Raw genomic sequence first — 18,033 nt, forward strand, 5'->3', positions numbered from 1 at the left:
CTTTTTTTTTTGTTGTTTTACACATATGTTTTGTATATACATTTATAAATAAAAAGCGAGAGCGGGAGACAAAAAAGTTTTTTTAAAGGCCATTTTCCATAAATTTAATATTCCCAAGGGGCATAACTCTTTTAAAAAAAGTCGATTGGCCACCATTATATAACTTGTCTGAGATATTGCTGATATTGACCTAGAATATAAGTTTGATAAAATCTGGCAAGAATTGTACCTGTGAGAGCGCTAACAAGACCAGAAAGACAGACCAACACATAGGGATGCTGTGTATTTCCATGTCCCCCACAATGCGTTACGCAGAGGACAATAACTCATATTCTGATATCTAATACAAATATCTGTATCCAGATTTACCTGCAATCACATTGATTTATCTCGTATTATTGCTTATTTCTCAAAAATTGCAATGATAAATGGAGGCAATAATTTCTGAATTTACAGTATAACTTACCTGAAGGTGCGTTTTTAACATTAGCTTTATTGTCCTCAGTAATGGGTAAAGATCCAAATGTAAACTGTCGAATATCTTCTCTGAACGGAAGTTCTACATAGATTAAACACTGAAAATAAATACTAGTGTATTACAAACTGCAGAGCTTTAAGAGACTTTGTAGGACATGAAAATTATTTAATTATTATAAGTTCTATATGACAGATCTTAAATGTATGATTTGACGTGGTTTTCTGTTTCATTAGAATGGAGATTTATTATTAGTTTTTCTAAATGATGCAAATTAACAAAGAAATCATAAATGGAGTGTGATAATTCTCTACTAAAATTTTTGAATTTAAGAATTAGGAAGTCTTAATCAAAGCCTTAAAGGCTGTAAAAGCAATTGCTGCCATGTTAATATTTTGGGGACTATTTCATCCACATATATATAAGAATTAAACCTGACAGGAGTGTTGTCTAGTGAGAAGTAAGAAGCTTTTAACTTTATATCAATATAAGACTTCAGTAGAAAGTCATTTTTTATATGTTTTATATTTCACAAGGAGACAACACGTTTACCTGTTTACCAGGCTAAAGTTGGGATCAAATTTACATGTGCTGAAACATACAACTCAAAAAGAAATTATCCCCTGGTAGTGTTTGTAACTGGGCAATAATTTCCTTTATTGATTTAATTTCAACAATTATCATAATTAATTTAAATTTAACCATTCAATTAAAACATTTCAACTTTCCAGACGCAAATGTTGAAAAACGGGAAAGAAATAGACATAAACATGTAAAAAATAAATATATATTTCAGCTTACTAAAAATATTTTCATACTGTTACTTTGTCTTCATTTCTTAAAACTAAGTCTCAAACATTATTGCTCAGTTGATATGTGTCATCCTCATGCGGTACGAGATAACTATAATTCTCATGCAATCCCGAGAAGGGGGGTCATCACAGACAAACATGACATTAAATCGTCATTATACGAACAAGAACAAACAGCTCTTCGTTGCTTTGATATTTATCAATTTTCAGGAAACATTGCGAAAAATGATCTTCAATATTTCGAAAACATGTGAAATAAAATTGCAAACATGGTGGACCGAGTGTCTACACGTAGACTCGTCCACTGGAAAGACGAGGATAATGGTTTCATCATTTGGCATGCATACCCAGTTTTGATTATGATATCCAAAAGGACGTACTTTTTTTCAATCTATGAAACTAGAAAATTCCAAATTGTAAATATCTCTTCATCTGGACTTGGCATATTTCACATTTTGACGGGTCCATTTCATTAGTAAGGTGATCGATAAATCTTACGGAGTTATGACAAAAAAAGAAAACAAACTTATTGTTATGTGTTTTTAACAAGGGTTTCGTTCCGCTAAATTATTTGCGCAAACAAATCAACAAAACAGGTCAGTTAAGTTTGTCTATTTTTAGATTACAGGTAATCAGTTGACACTACGTATAACATGTGTAGTGATTTGATTTTACGATAAATTTATGAATGAACGATAATTTTATGAATGAACAAGAGCACCTGGCCTCTTTCTTTAAATAGAGAAACACCAATTAAACATATAAAACCGTATTTAATAAGAGATAATTCAGTAAAATTTTCAATACTAAATCAACAACTGAAATGATTCGATATTTTGTTGAAACATCGTACGAAAGGAGAACGGAATCGCAAGTATAAAAATGCACTTTTTCCACTCGGACTTCTATGTTTTTTGATAGTCAAACGGTTGTCCCCCTAAATACAAAAATACATCTACAAGAACATATGCTGAACCTCTTAAATCCACTAACGTTTTTCAAAAGTTTCAAGCTATGTATTGCATTAGAAAACATACATAGGTGTTTAAGAATGACAGACCAGGAGCCTGTTTAACAAAATACTATGGCTTGATCTGGGCGGAGTCTCTGATTTACGTCACAAAGATGGCCATACGCGATGGCATAAAAGTAATTGCTTTAAAAATAAAAACACTTTTAAAACATGTGTTAAAAAAAGCAGGTAGAGTTATCTCCCATTTCATTTAAATTTAATGACTCTATGTAATGGGAGGTTTTAAAACATGTGTTAAAAAAGCAGGTAGAGTTATCTCCCATTTCATTTAAATTTAATGACTCTATGTAATGGGAGGTAACTCATATTCCCTATACCTGCAAAAGTTCAAAATTAGGTTTTTTCTATGACCTGAGTTTTATAAACAAATTTATTAAAGCATTTATTCACATCCACGTAATGTCTTTAAGCACTGACTTTTTGAGTAGACAACATTTTATTGCTTGCCCTACAAATATGGCTTGTGACATGTAACTGACTCTCTAAATACCCCATTTTTTATTGGGTTCATGAAGCTCAATCTATAGTATTCTGAGTATATTATGTTCATTGTTGTTTGCTTTTTGTCATTTTCTTTTGCTATGGTATTTTCTGCTTTTCTTCAAATCATGTTTTTTTTATTACTCCTTTGGAAACTTCTACCCCTTCAAAAAAAAAAAAAACCTAAAATAAATCCTCCTGACACTTACTTCATACTCTGTTTTTATATGAGGAATCAGACATCCTAGTTTGGGTCCAGAGGCCGCACTGTAGACTTTCCTCACAATGGCCACCATGTTAGTTTCGTATAGAGCATTTATCAGAGCTGATAAAGCTATGGCCGCAGACTGAAAAACAAAGAATGTTTACTTAGTCAGGGGCCTGTAATTCAGGTGTGGTCCTTGGTTGATATCTATCATATTTGTTTTTTGATTTGTTTTGTACATTAATCAGCTTGTTTGTTTTCTGGTTAACTGTTTGAATTGTTTTACATTTGTCATGTCAGGGCCATTTATAGCTTACTATATGGTATGGGTAATGCTTATTGTTGAAGGTCCTACAGTGACCTATAGTTGTTCAATAGCTAACAGGAAAAATGTATACCAGATGCCTGCAAAAGGTGGCCAGGTTAAAACTTGTTTGATATTCTAAATTTCTGGATTAAATATTTCTGAATTGTAAACCATTTCAATGACATAAGAAAACCATCTGGCTCTTAACCAGTCATTGAGTCAATCTTCAAATTCAAGGCTAGAGTTTTTTCTTTCTTCTTTTTAAAAATCCTAATCAGGAACAAATTGTAATGCATTTTAGTAATGCTTTCCATTTTAGAAGAAATTCTATTTTACCTCATCATCTTTTTCAGGAACGACATAGGATGACCCATCTCCAAGGTAATGGTGTCGCTTAATCTGTAATTCAAAAATATTTAATTATCAACACATTTAAGGTATTCTAGAAAAGTATAGCAAATAAAAGTTAGGTCAAGATTTACAATCATTGGTAACTACAAGCTTGTCTTCTGATGTTTAAGTTGTTTTGAACAAGTATTTTGAAGAACATCTGATACTGGACAACCAATTCAAAGGTGGAGTTTTAGAATGAATGGGAGTCTAGCATACTTTATTTTTAAGCCTGGTATTTTTTGATTTATTGTTTATAGAGAACATCAAGATTTGATTAAGCAAAAAGTATAATCAGTGATGACTATTTCAAAATTATATGTAGAGGGGGATTGTGGTTGGAAGGCATTTCACTACAAGATCTACTACCACACAGTTTAATTTGAATTGTTCTGCACTACAGTGTGAATATAGATTCCACCACTGCATCAAGTGTATTGCAATATTTCTCCCCTTGAGACAATCAAATCTTTAAATTTAAAACGTGAGGTTTGCTTAATGTTTAAAATTTAACTTTTGAGAGAGGAGAAATATTGTAAAACACAAGAAATAGTGGTTGAATCTGTTTCTATGATGATTTTAAAACAATATTTAAACAAGTGTACCCTTCCTTTTGAAAGATTTGCAGAAAGCTGTGTTCTTTAAATGTGAAGTCATCAGGCATGGTCGCTTTTTTAATGACATCACAATAGGCAATTCAGAAGAAATCAAGAAAATTTTACGTCATTATTGAAATTTTGACCAATCATTTGCAGAGATCAGTTATTTCACTAGTGAGGAGAACAACTTCTTCACAATCAGTTGGGAAATGTGAAAATAGTGAAAAAATTAGAGAATAGTTGTTTTAAACCCTATACCCCTATATTATCAATATTAGGTACAGAGGAACCAACCCCCTGTATTTAATGTTTATAAGGTATTTATACCTAATCAGCCTTGATAAAACCCAGTAATTCATAAAAACCTCTTTTTGACCTGTTGTTCATGGTGTTTGTTTATACCTTGTCACCCTTAGTAAAACCAAGTATCTTAAAACATTTCTCTGCCCTGTATTTCATGTTTTCTTTGTCATCTGCTGACATGGGGACCAATGTGTTTCCATATCTGTGACCTAAAATATATACACACATGAAATAGTATCAGTATGGTAGCCAGGTAAAGAATACTAAATTCTTGAAATAAAATACTGTGAGATTTCTATGTATTTTTGCTATAAAAAATTAAGATTAATTTAATAAGTAACCAGCTCACGATGCAGGTTTGATTTTTCTTGGGTTGTAAAATTATTGTTGTACTCGGAAGGCCAAGATTTTGCTTAGTCTGTGAAAAATAAATCTAAAAGAAACTATTATAAAGGCACCAAATTCCTTTTTCCTAACTTTAAAAAAGAAGATGTGGTATGATTGCCAATGAGACAACTCTTGACAAGAGACTTAATGACACAGAAAATAACAACTATAGATCACTGTACTGCCTTCAACAATGAGCAAAGCTCATACAGCATAGTCAGCTATAAAAGGCCCCCAAATGACAAATGTAAAACAATTCAAACAAGAAAACTAACGGCCTAATTTATGTAAAAAAATAAAATGAACAAAAATAAATATGTCCATTATCAATGTTTGTTTTGACAACCTCACGCTCAAGTGTATCTCAATTAACTGTTTATCTGTAAAATTTTCAAGTACTATGGGACATATACCATAAATACCAATTGTCCAAACTTTGAAATGGAAAAGAAAGGATATAGTGGATTATTGTTGACATGATATTTCAGCTAGCCTTAAAACCCTTGAAAGTAAACTCACCTTCAACAATGTCCTCTTTTTCGACCTCAGTCTCTTCTTCATCATTCATGTGGAATGTCCTTAGTGTACTGATTTGTTCATCAGCATCCTTGGCATAAACTTTCTTCCAACTTTGTTTTAGTGTGAAATTCTTCATCTAAAAAAAAATCGATATAAATTAAAAACACGCTGAAATGTCTCGCCTACTATACTGACCATTGATTTTATGTTGATAGTCCTACATATAAAGTTTTACTACAAGTATCACATTAACATTTATGATCCAAGAAAATGAGGTCAAGGTCAGATAAACCAAGCCGAAAATACATGTACACCTTTAATACAATCCCTCCATACACAGAGTATAGATGACCTATTGCTTATAGTATAAAAGAAACAGACCAAACCATGGAAATTCTATACTGACCAATGAACCATGAAAATGAAGTCAAGGTCATTTGAACCCTGCCAGACAGACATGTACACCTTAAAATCATTCCATGCATCAAATATAGTTGACCTATTCAGGGCCTAATCTAGGATTTTGGAGAGGGAGAATTGACTTCTCCTTCCATGAGAGAGAAGGGAGAAGTGGTCAATTTCTTGGAGACGTGAGACTCCATTAACGTTTCGGTTGCATAGTGTTCTCGTGCTTATCACTAAGGAAATTGTTTTATATGCAATAAAAAATATAGTTTTTTCATGTTATTGTACAAAATGTATATATAGAAAGTTCTTAATAAAAAGGTTTAGACAATATAGTTGTTATTTATTCATTGATACCATTTGTACTGTCAAAGTTTAAATAAAATTTGTTGCTTGGGACATGAGGGAGTTACTCAGTAGCCTAGTAATATTATGATGCATTAAATTCATGTGCATTTGCCTCAATTTATTTTTAAATGTCCAGAAAAATATGACTCCCAGTTTACCTGATGAATTTCACATGACTGGGAATTTAATTTATATCACCACTTGTCATTATTTTGTAAAACATTATTGAATGTCCAGGACATCATGTTACATGTAGTTGTAAATTGAGATTCTTGTTAAAGATTGTAAGCCTATAAATGAAAATATCTGTCAATCACGTATTAATTAACCGATGCAGAGCTAATTTCTATCATTTTTTAAAGATATCTTCCCTATCAACGAAATTGTCGTGAAAAAAAAATCCACTGCTGATCACAGCTGGTCGAGTGTCGTACGTTTGCAATCTCATTATCCATCAGCTGTCTTTCTACCTTTTATATTTCAATTCTATGCAATGAATATAATAAATCTACCGTTAATTCCCACCCTTAACCCACCGAATAGTACAAATTGATCGACTCGTAATAAATAAAAATAAAACAAATCAGCTGAGTGATTACGCAACATCCTCAGATAAAAATCATTGTAAAATGATAACTTTAACAGACGGTCAGTTTTCCGATTGAATAGTTTTGAATGTTATATCCAAGGATGTTCAAAGTCGCCGTTGTATTTACTTAATTTGATCGTCGACAGTATTAGTCCTGGGTCGTTTCGAAAATCTTGATTTTCCTTGTCAGTCGCCATTTTTTTTTACCTGAGAGACTTGTAATTCACAAGTTGTCTCCCTTTTACCGATTTTCATAGCGATTTGACTTCGCCATGAAGTCAGTCGGCTGGCGAGATTTAGCGATTTTCAAAATTCTTTGGCGACTTAAATCGTCATTTCGCCGGCAAGATTATCGCCTGCCTATTGCTTAAGGTATCTAAGAAAAATAGTTAACCAGGAAAACTGAACATTGACCAATCCCCCATGAAAATGAGGTGAAGGTCAGATGATACCTGCCAGAAAGACATACACCTTACAATCATTCCATACACCAAATATAGTTGACCTATTGCTTAAAGTTTAAGAATAACAGACCAAAACACAATAAAATGCTTCGCTGAGCGCAGCCTGATACGACTGCAGAGGTCGAACCCTCGAACAGTTGGTACAAATTTGGACACAATATTCAAGCTTGATACTGTCTGAATTTGGATTGTGATCAAATTTTAGACATAATATAGATTTCTGACACAAAATGAATGTGGTCAAAGATCTTACAAATCTATTGCGCAATACTTTTAGATACTATCTTATGATTATAAACCAGCTTCTGTCCAAGTTTGGTACAAACCCAGGATAGTTTAAGAAAGTTATTAAAATTTTAAAAACTTTAACCACAGAGTGAATGTAAATTCCCAGCAGAAAAACTAAGTCCATTTATAAGTAAAATACGGAAAAAATGGAATTTTATTTTTACAAAATTTACTTCTGGATACTATCGTATGATCATAAACAAGCTTCTGTCCAAGTTTGGTAAAAATCCAGGATAGTTTAAGAAAGTTATTAAAATTTCTCAAAAACTTTAACCACAGAGTGAATATTTGTGGATGCCGCCGACGACAACGACGACGGAATGTAGGATCGCTATGTCTCGCTTTTTCGACTAAAGTCGAAGGCTCGACAAAAATGCTTGTTTTTGGCCCTTTTTTGGCCCCTTAGTCCTACATATTTGGGCAATTAACCCCAAACTCAATCCTAGCCTTCTCTTTATGATATGGAACCTTGTGGTACAATGTCAGAGAGATCCATACACTTACACATAAGTTTTTGTCTGGAAACTAGAAAAATGCTTGTTTTTGGCCCCTTTTTGGCCCTTAATTCCTAAACTATTGGCCCCATAATCCCTAAAATAAATCCCAACCTTCTACTTGTGGTATTTAACATTGCCGTACAGTTTCAGAGCAAACGAAATACTTTTACACAAGTTATTATCCTGAAACTAGAAAAATGCTTGTTTTGGGCCCGTAATTCCTAAACGGTTGGGACCATCATCCCCAAAATCAACCCCAACCTTCATAGAGATCCATTCACTGAAACTAAAGTTATTGTCCGGAAACCAATGTGTCTTCAGACGATGAAGCAGACGACGATCCCAAAAATTTTTTTGCGGTTGTATAAAAACTTAACAAAAGCAATGAACCATAAAAATGAGGTCAAACTCAAATAAAACCTGCCAGACTGACATGTAAATCGTAAAATATTTCCATACACCAAATATAGTTGACCTACTGCATACAGTATAAGAAAAACAGACTAAAACACTAAAACTTAACATTGAGCAATGAACAGTGAAAATGAGGTGAAGGTCAAATAAAACCTGCCAGACTGACATGTACATCGTAAAATATTTCCATACACCAAATATAGTTGACCTACTGCATACAGTATTAGAAAAACAGACCAAAACAAAAAAACTTAACATTTAAGGAATGACTGTAATGTTTTTTCTGTCTATGAAGAAATGACATCAAAAATGTGGTGCACATTAAATAACCCGCGTAGCAGGTTATTTTAAAGTGTGCACCACATTTTTTATGTTATTTCGAATAGACAGATAAAATATCACAGTTATTTCTTATAATTTAATTATCAATTCCATTTTAAACCGGAGTAAAACATGAAAAAACATTGATGACGTCACGGTCACATGACTAAATTATGTCTATGAGCTGATAAACAAAACAACGTCAGCCAATCAGAAGACGCGTAACATCCAAAATTAAATTATTGAGCAATGAACCATGAAAATGAGGTCAAGGTCAAATAAAACCTGCCAGACTGACATGATTATCGTAAAATATTTCCATACACCAAATACAGTTGACCTATTGCTTTCAGTTTTAGAAAAACAGACCAAAACACAAAAACTAAACTATGACCACTGAACCATGAAAATGAGGTCAAGGTCAGATGACACCTGCCAGTTGGACATGTAAACCTTACAATCATTACATGCACCAAATATAGTTGACCTTTTGCTTATAGAATCTCAGATATGGACTTAACCAAAAAACTTAACCTTGTTCACTGATCCATGAAATGAGGTCGAGGTCAAGTGAAAACTGTCTGACAGGCATGAGGACATTGCAAGGTATGCACATACCAAATATAGTTATCCTATTACTCATAATAAGAGAGAAATTAACATTACAAAAAATCTTAACTTTTTTTTCAAGTAGTCACTGAACCATGAAAATGAGGTCAAGGACAATAGACATATGACAGACGGAAACTTCATATCATAAGGCATCTATATACAAAGTATGACGCATCCAGGTCTTCTACCTTCTGAAATATTAAGCTTTTAAAAAGTTAGTTAATGCCGCATCCGCCGGATCACTATCCCTATGTCAAGCTTTCTGCGACAAATGTCGCAGGCTTGACAAAAATAATCAAGTTCATAAAGGTAATAACAAACAGAGGCACAAGTAAATCAGAACTGGCATTGCATGGTTTAGAAATTATTGTGATGTTTTTCTTTTTACAAAAAATTGCGACAGGGTAGATTTTGCAAAAATAAACACTTGTATTTTAAATTTTGAAATTATTTATAAACAGCATCATTTGTCTAATTATTTTTGTTAATTTTCATTAAAAATTGGGATATGTCGGTGCTTCGTACCTTTGGAGAGATATAGTGCAAGAAGTAAGTGAATTCAACAGATACATTAAAAAACAAGAATGTGTCCATATTACACAGATGCCCCACCCGCACTATCATTTTTTATGTTCAGTGGACAGTGAAATTGGTGTCAAAACTCTAATTTGGCATTAAAATTAGAAAGAACATGTGTACTAAGTTTCAAGTTGATTGGACTTAACTTCATCAAAAACTACCTTGACCAAAAACTTTAACCTGAAGAAGGACACACAGAAGAACGAATGGACGCACAGACCGAAAAACATAATGCCCCTAAGTGGGGCATAAAACCAAGCATAAAAGAAAAAACATCAACAGAAATATAACTGGATATAATCTGAAAAAGATTTTAAAATTTCAAAGCAGAAGATGCATTAAATATCTTACCTTCATCAATTAATATAGAATTTAAAGCCTTTTTTCTAAAAAAAGTATTCATTATGAAAGCAAGCGACTGTCAAATTTACCATCAAATTGAAGAAAAATTTGATTCAATGTCACTTGCTTTCATTTTCAATAAATTTAGAAAAAAACACCATTCAATTCTTATATTTGACGATCATAGAAGTTTAATCTGTTATCAAAATTTGGAATCTGAAAGTAAAACTAAAAATAAACTCTTGACATTTCTCTCAAAATGTTTGAAGCAGCTACATATCCCACTTTAATAAGCACATCATAATGATGGAATTTGAATAATGAAGATATCTTTTTTTATTTTTAAAGTAGATAAAATTGAGAATGGAAATGGGGAATATGTCAAAGAGACAACAACCCTACAAAAGAGCAGATAACAGCCAAAGGCCACCAATGGGTCTTCAATGCAGAGAGAAAATCCAGCACCCTGAGGTGGGCCTTAGCTGGCCCCTGATCAAAAATGTGTACTAGTTCAGTGAAAATGGACGTCATACTAAACTCCAAAACATGTAAATGAACTAAAATTAAAAAACATACAAGACTAACAATTGCCAGAGGCTCCTGACTTGGGACAGGCACAAAAATGTGGGGGTAGGGGTGGGTTAAACATGTTTTGTAAGATCTCAACCCTCCCCTATACCTCTAGCCAATGTAGAATAAAGAAACACACAGCAATACGCTTTGAACAAGTTGAGATATATAAAAACCATAAGATGACAAGGGAACGTCAACATCTGAAAATGGATAATTAACAATAGAAAATGAAAAATCATCTCTTTTAGCATAAATTTTGGTATTAAAATTAAGCTTCCCGTTAAAGATATAGATATCAAGATCCAGGAAAGGGCAGTGTTCATTGTTAGTATTAGCTTTATTTAAAGTCAGTTCGGCAGGATAAATCTCTTTAGTGTACATACTGAAGTCGTCATTATTGTTGATATTGTAGATAGTTGACCAAAATGACCAAATGGTATAAAATCATACTCAAAGGGCAATAATTACTCTTATAAAGAATTGACTAACAATATCAGCCATCTTGACATACCTGATCATTTTTGCTTTATTAAGTTTCTATCTATTATAGTTTTCAGATGTAAAGCAAACACACAAAAAATTGGTCAGAACCATCATTAACATGATTAATGGGCAATATATCCAAGCATCAGATAATTTCAACTATTTAACTTCTTTGTAGACATGGTAGATCTTGTCTTGCTGATCATTTTTACCTATTTCAATATCTATCAATCTATCTATCTATGATACTTTTTCAGATATTAGGAAAAACACAAAAAAATAATAAAAATGGTCATTAAAGGTCAATAACTTCAATAAGGGGTCATGATATGATTTCAAACATGTTAACTTATTTGTAGAACTTATCTTGCTAATCATTTTTTGCTATATAAATTTTCTCTCTATCTATTATAATTTTCAGGATAAAAATAAAAAATAAATATATTTTTTTTAAATTCACCATTTAAGGGCAATACTCCTATACAAAGTCGTCTGGCAGATTGGAAGTAAATGGACAGACAATTGGTAGATCTCATCATTCTAAACATTTTATTCCCCTGTCAGATTTTCTCTATTTTCAAGGTTAAGGTCACAGAATTAAAAATAAAATCGTTTAAAGGACAATAATTCCTGTAAGGAGTCCTTCAATGGGATCAGACTTCTTGGTATTATTGTAGATCTTGTGTAGCTCATCATTTTTGCTTCTTACAGTTTCTATTATAGTTTTCATTTTTCATATATTGCATTTCACCTCTACAACCACAGTTCAGGTGAGATAAGAATAAAAGCTGGAAAAATACTTTTTAAATTCAAAAGTATGACAAAAGTAAAAGGAATGGTTGATATGATGAAAAGTCAGGTGAATGTTCAGTTACGACAAGTCAGGGTAATGTTCAAATATAACACTATATGTTGATTTTTAAAACAAGGAGGTTTTGTTTTGTTATCAGTAGATTAATAATATTATCTAATAATCATTTGTATTATATGTATATATATTTATAAACTCTATTTAATTTTTGCGCAATTAATGTAATTTAATCATTGTGATAATAGAAAAGAAATAATATAGGGTATCAATCTATGACACAAAATCAGTATACTTATCAGCATATTGATGTACAGATAGCAAAATAAAAGCAGGAAATTTGATCATAGAAGAACAACTGAGAAACATTTAAAATGTAAGTAAACATGTTTTCTTTACATATGAATAAGGTAAATGATGACTTTTTTGTTAAATATTACAGGGACTATTTATTCATATTAGTATAGAAAGTCCCTGAATATTATCACTATTAGGAAGTGTACTATTACTTCATACATTTGAGACAAATCATATTTTTGATATCATGTTGTTTACTTTGGTTTCTAAGTCACAACCTATGTTCTAGTTCACCAACCCAAATAATATATTTGTATATACTTTAGTCTAGTTGACCAATCCCCATAATGTTAAAAAATGAGAATAGTTATAATTTGAAGGCCCTTAAATGAGCCTTCAAATTATAATTATTCTCATTTTTTAACATAATTCCATTTTTTTTCACTTTTAATTCTAATCAAATAGTTAATTATCATGTCACTACCACAGCTTAGCTGAAGGCCTCCTCTGAACATTTGAAGGTCCCCTATATGTATTGGTTACCTAAACTACTAAAAAAAAACCTTAAAATTTCATCTAAGCATCTAGTAAGTTTTCTACTAACTAATCTTACGGCTTTTAACTAGTTCCTTAACTACTAACTAAGTAATTATAATTAACTTTCGTATTAAAATATATGAAAATAGTGGAATTAACTATTTTTGGAGTGTAAAAAATCTTTGGATGTTTTAGATAAATTTCATGCTTTTTATTCAGTTTACACTTTCTACTTTTCCACTCTTTGTACTACTTCCACACAATCTTATCTAACAAAAGTTTTTTTTTATATAAATATATGGCCGTTTGAAAAATCTGATTGCAAATTTATTTGCTGCAACTCTTTTTTCTCTCATGAGAAGATAAATATGCTAGATATACTTACCACAAATAACTTAAAACCTTTACTAAATTCTTCAATAGATACAAAGATTATGTTTGGAAGTTAGGCTGTAGCTGTAGAAAACATGTTTCAAATGGAATAGCACATTCTTATTTTTACAATGATGTTGTTCACTGACACCAGAAATTTAGATACATTCCGGTTTAACTAATCAATTCTTATTGCTGTGTGTTTGTTTTTTCTACATTGGCTAGAGGTATAGGGGGAGGGTTGAGATCTCAAATAACATGTTCAACCCCACTGCATTTTCGCGCCTGTCCAAAGTCAGGAGCCTCTGGCCTTTGTTAGTCTTGTATGTTTTCAAATTTTAGTTTCTTTTATATATTTCGGAGTTGAGAATGACGTCCATTATCACTGAACTAGTGCACATTTTTGTTTAGGGGCCAGCTGAAGAACGCCACTGGGTGCTGGATGATCTCGCTGTATTGAGGACCCATTGGTGGCCTTCGGCTGCTTTCGGCTCTTTGGTCGGGTTGTTGTCTCTTTGACATATTCCCATTTCCATTCTCAATTTTATTTAAATAAACTTATTCTAAAGGTTACCAATTCAACACTGTAATTAGATCATTGAGTAGATTAATTGTATAAATATTAATTTAGTGATCAGAAAATTAAAACCATACTAAATATTATTGTACTACACATATGCAAATTCATGGTTCTACAATCTGTTGATACCTATATTTTGGCATTGCACAAGGTCATGTTTTTCTCTGACTATTAATAATACTATTAATGATGTCTTTTACACTGAATCCATTGGATGTGTACTGATTGATATTTAAGTCTTAGATACATGATTTTTTTCATAAGTTGTTATTGGCATTGGCATTGAATTAACTGTAGGTGACTGGGAGTACTCCCAGATCTGTACTTTGTGTCTTTTTTGTTGTGAGGGATGTATAAATTCCCTGCCACATCCGGTCTGTTTTTATTAGATATTTTTCTGCTTTGTATTGATCTGATGAGTTAATATAAAATTAAGAAGATGTGGTATGGTTGCCAATGAGACAACTATCCACCAAAGTTCAAATAAAGTGGATGTAAGCAGTAATAGGCAACAATACTGCCTTTAACAAATAGAAAAACCCATACCATGTAGGCTACAAAAGGCCCTGACAATAAAGATATGAAACAATTCAATTGAGAAAACTAACGGCCTAATTTTTAACAAACAATTTACGAATCAAAGTGCTTGTAAGCAATGAAGGGTAAGATTGCTTTAATTTATCAGTGGGAAGTAAAATTAAATATTGTATAAAGCATTAGTTGTAGTTGATTCAACAACAATTCTGTACAAAGGAAGATAACTCAATTTTTAAAGATGACTTTCACAATGACATCATTGATATTTTAAGAACAGACATTAGATTCCTGCACCTTGCAAAAGTTATGTTATTTTCTTGACAAGTATAACATCTTTTTTGTGTATCTCAAAAGTAGTTATGAACCTTGGAAGATTTGGATATCAAGTCAGTACCATAGGATTTTGATTGCATTTCATGCAATCTTTATCCAAAAACAAAATAACAGACAGCAACCAACAACAACCACTGAACTACAGGCTCCTGACTTAGGACAGGCACATAAAGAATGTGGCGGGGTTAAACATGTTTGTGAGTGCTCAACCCTCCCCCTAACCTGAGACAGTGGTGTAACAGCACAACATAAGAACAAACTATAACAAGAGTGAACATGCTGAAATGTCTCACCTTCTTTACTAACCATTGATATCATGTTGATAGTCCTAAATATAAAGCTTTACTACAACTATCACATCAATTTAACATGAATCAAGAAAATGAGGTCAATGTCAGATAAACTAAACTAGAAATATATGTACACCTTACAATCATTCCATACACCAAATATGCTTTAAATATAGTTGACCTATTGCACATCAAAGAAACAAACTAAAACAGGAAAACTTAACATTGATCAATGAACCATGAAAATGAGGCCAATGTCAGATAAACGCTGCTAGACAGACATGTACACCTTAAAATCATTTCATATTTTGAATTATAGTTGACCTTTTGCATATAGTATCTAAGAAACAAATTAAACCAGGAAAACATTAAATTGACCGATGAACCATGGAAATGAGGTCATGGTCAGATGATAATTGCCAGACAGACATACACACCTTACAATCATTCCATACACCAAATATAGTTGACCTATTGCTAATAGTATTAGAAAAACAGACCAAAAAACTAAACTTTAACATTGAGCAATGAACCATAACAATGAGGTCATGGTCAAATAAAACATACCAAACTGACATGTACATCGTAAAATATTTTCATACACCAAATATAGTTGACCTATTGCATACAGTATTAAAACAACAGACCAAAACACAAAAACTTTAACCACTGAACCATGAAAATGAGGTCAAGGTCAGATGACACTTGCCAGATGGACATGTACACCTAACAATCATTCCATACACCAAATGTAGTAGACCTATTGCATACAGTATTAGAAAAACAGACCAAAACACAAAAACTTAACTATAACCACTGAACCATGAAAATGAGGTCAAGGTCAGATGACACCTGCTAGTTGGACATGTAAACCTTACAATTATTCCATACACCAAATATAGGAGACCTATTGCTTATAGTATCTGAGATATGGACTTAACCACGAAAACTTAACCTTGTTCACTGATCCATGAAATGAGGTCGAGTGAAAACTATAATGGGCATGAGGACCTTGCAAGGTATACACATACCAAATATAGTTATCCTATTACTCATAATAAGAGAGAAATTAAGAATACAAAAATCTTAAATCTTTTTTCAAGTAGTCACTGAACCATGAAAATGAGTTCAAGGACAATGGACATATGACAGACAGAAACTTCATAACATAAGGCATCTATATACAAAGTATGAAGGATCCAGGTCTTCTACCTTCAGAAATATTAAGCTTTTAAGAAGTTAGTTAATGCAGCGGCCAACGGATCACTATCCCTATGTCGAGCTTTCTGCGACAGAAGTCGCAGGCTCGACAAAAATCAGTTGAAAAAGGCTTAACTCGTCAGATTGATACAAATAAAAAACACAGACAGGACGTGGCAGGGTATATATTCATCCCTCATCCCTAACAAGAAAAAAGACACTAAGTACAGATCTGAGAGATCTCGCAGTTACTGACAGCTAGTTCAAAGCCAATAACAACTAATAACAAGAATGTGTCCATAGTACTCGGCTGCCCCACCCGCACTATCATTTTCTATGTTCAGTGGACCGTGAAATTAGAGTCAAAACTCTAATTTGGCATTAAAATTAGAAAGATCATATCATAGGGAACATGAGTACTAAGTTTCAAGTTGATTGGACTTCAACTTCATCAAAAACTACCTTGACCAAAAACTTTAACCTGAAGCGGGACAGACGGACAAAGGAACAAAGGAAGGACGACAGACCGAAAAACATAATGTCCCTAAATGGGGCATAAAAAAACCCTTATCAACTAATTCTTATAGCTTGTTCTTATGTTGTACTGTAAGTTTGTTACACCACTGTCCCAGGTTAGGGGGAGAGTTGGTGCCTTCAAACATTTTTAACCCCACCACATTCTATATGTTCCTGTCCCAAGTCATGAGCCTGTAATTGAGTGGTTGTTATTTTTTGCTGTTTCTCATATTTATTTTTCATTTATTTGATTTGCATAGTTTATTCTTGTGTTGTGTTGTTACAACACAGTCCCAGGTTAGGGGAGGGTTGGCACCTTCAAATATGTATAACCCCGCTTCATTCATTATGTGCCTATCCAAAGTCAGGAGCCTGTAGATCAGTGGTTGTAGTTGGTTCATGTCTATCATATATTTTTCAATAAATTGTTCTGTTATATATTAGGCCATTAGTTTTTCCAATTGAATTGTTTCATATTTTTCATGTTGGGGCCTTTTATAGCCGACTTTATGGTGTGGGGTTTTCTCATTGTTGAAAGCCATGTAACTGTTTTGTGTTACAAATCATTATTAACTTCAAGTCTCAATTAAATCACAGATTTCCATCTATTTATATTTAACTGCCTTGATTTTCTAAAGAAAATGATGTTTGAAAAGTCCCAACAGACCAATCTTTGACCCAGAAGTGTCAATATCAAATGTAAGTGCAACTGATAGGCAATTAATGTTTCAGGAGGATTATTTTTTTATATTTCTTGGGGAAAATAACCAGATGTCTGAGAAAATTTTTTCAAGCTAGTAATATCTGTAAGAATGGACAAATGTTGTGTTGGAGCCAAGGCTCTGTGTTGAAGACCGTACATACTAAACCCCTAATGGGAGGGATTGTGCTTGATTTTCATATGATGAAGACATAATCTTTCAATCAGTTTAATTGAGGTCTGGAGCTGGAATGTCAGTAACTGCTAGTAGTTCTGAGTTAATTTATGTATCATTGTCATTTTGCTTAGTTTCTTTTGTTACCTATTCTGACATCGGACTCTGACTTTTTTTAAACAGAGTTTTACTGTGTGTATTGCTGTGTGTTTCTTTATTCTACATTGGCTAGAGGTATAGGGGGAGGGTTGAGATCTCACAAA

General features: G+C 32.7%; 1 protein-coding gene across 3 annotated transcripts in view; it reads right to left on the minus strand.

Annotated features, from left to right (window-relative positions):
- LOC127723122 (X-ray repair cross-complementing protein 5-like) overlaps positions 1 to 18,033 on the minus strand; it is a 75,526-nt gene that overhangs the window by 38,708 nt on the left and 18,785 nt on the right. For all 3 annotated transcript variants that reach the window (XM_052229616.1, XM_052229617.1, XM_052229618.1), the window contains 5 exons: positions 5,511 to 5,646; positions 4,704 to 4,813; positions 3,649 to 3,711; positions 3,010 to 3,147; positions 467 to 575 (listed from right to left, as the gene is read on the minus strand). In XM_052229616.1, the coding sequence (XP_052085576.1) occupies positions 467 to 575; positions 3,010 to 3,147; positions 3,649 to 3,711; positions 4,704 to 4,813; positions 5,511 to 5,646 (556 nt within the window). The remainder of the gene's footprint in view (positions 1 to 466; positions 576 to 3,009; positions 3,148 to 3,648; positions 3,712 to 4,703; positions 4,814 to 5,510; positions 5,647 to 18,033) is intronic.

This window comes from Mytilus californianus, unplaced genomic scaffold (assembly GCF_021869535.1).
Source record: "Mytilus californianus isolate M0D057914Y unplaced genomic scaffold, xbMytCali1.0.p SCAF_13, whole genome shotgun sequence".
In the NCBI taxonomy this organism is placed as follows: domain Eukaryota; kingdom Metazoa; phylum Mollusca; class Bivalvia; order Mytilida; family Mytilidae; genus Mytilus; species Mytilus californianus.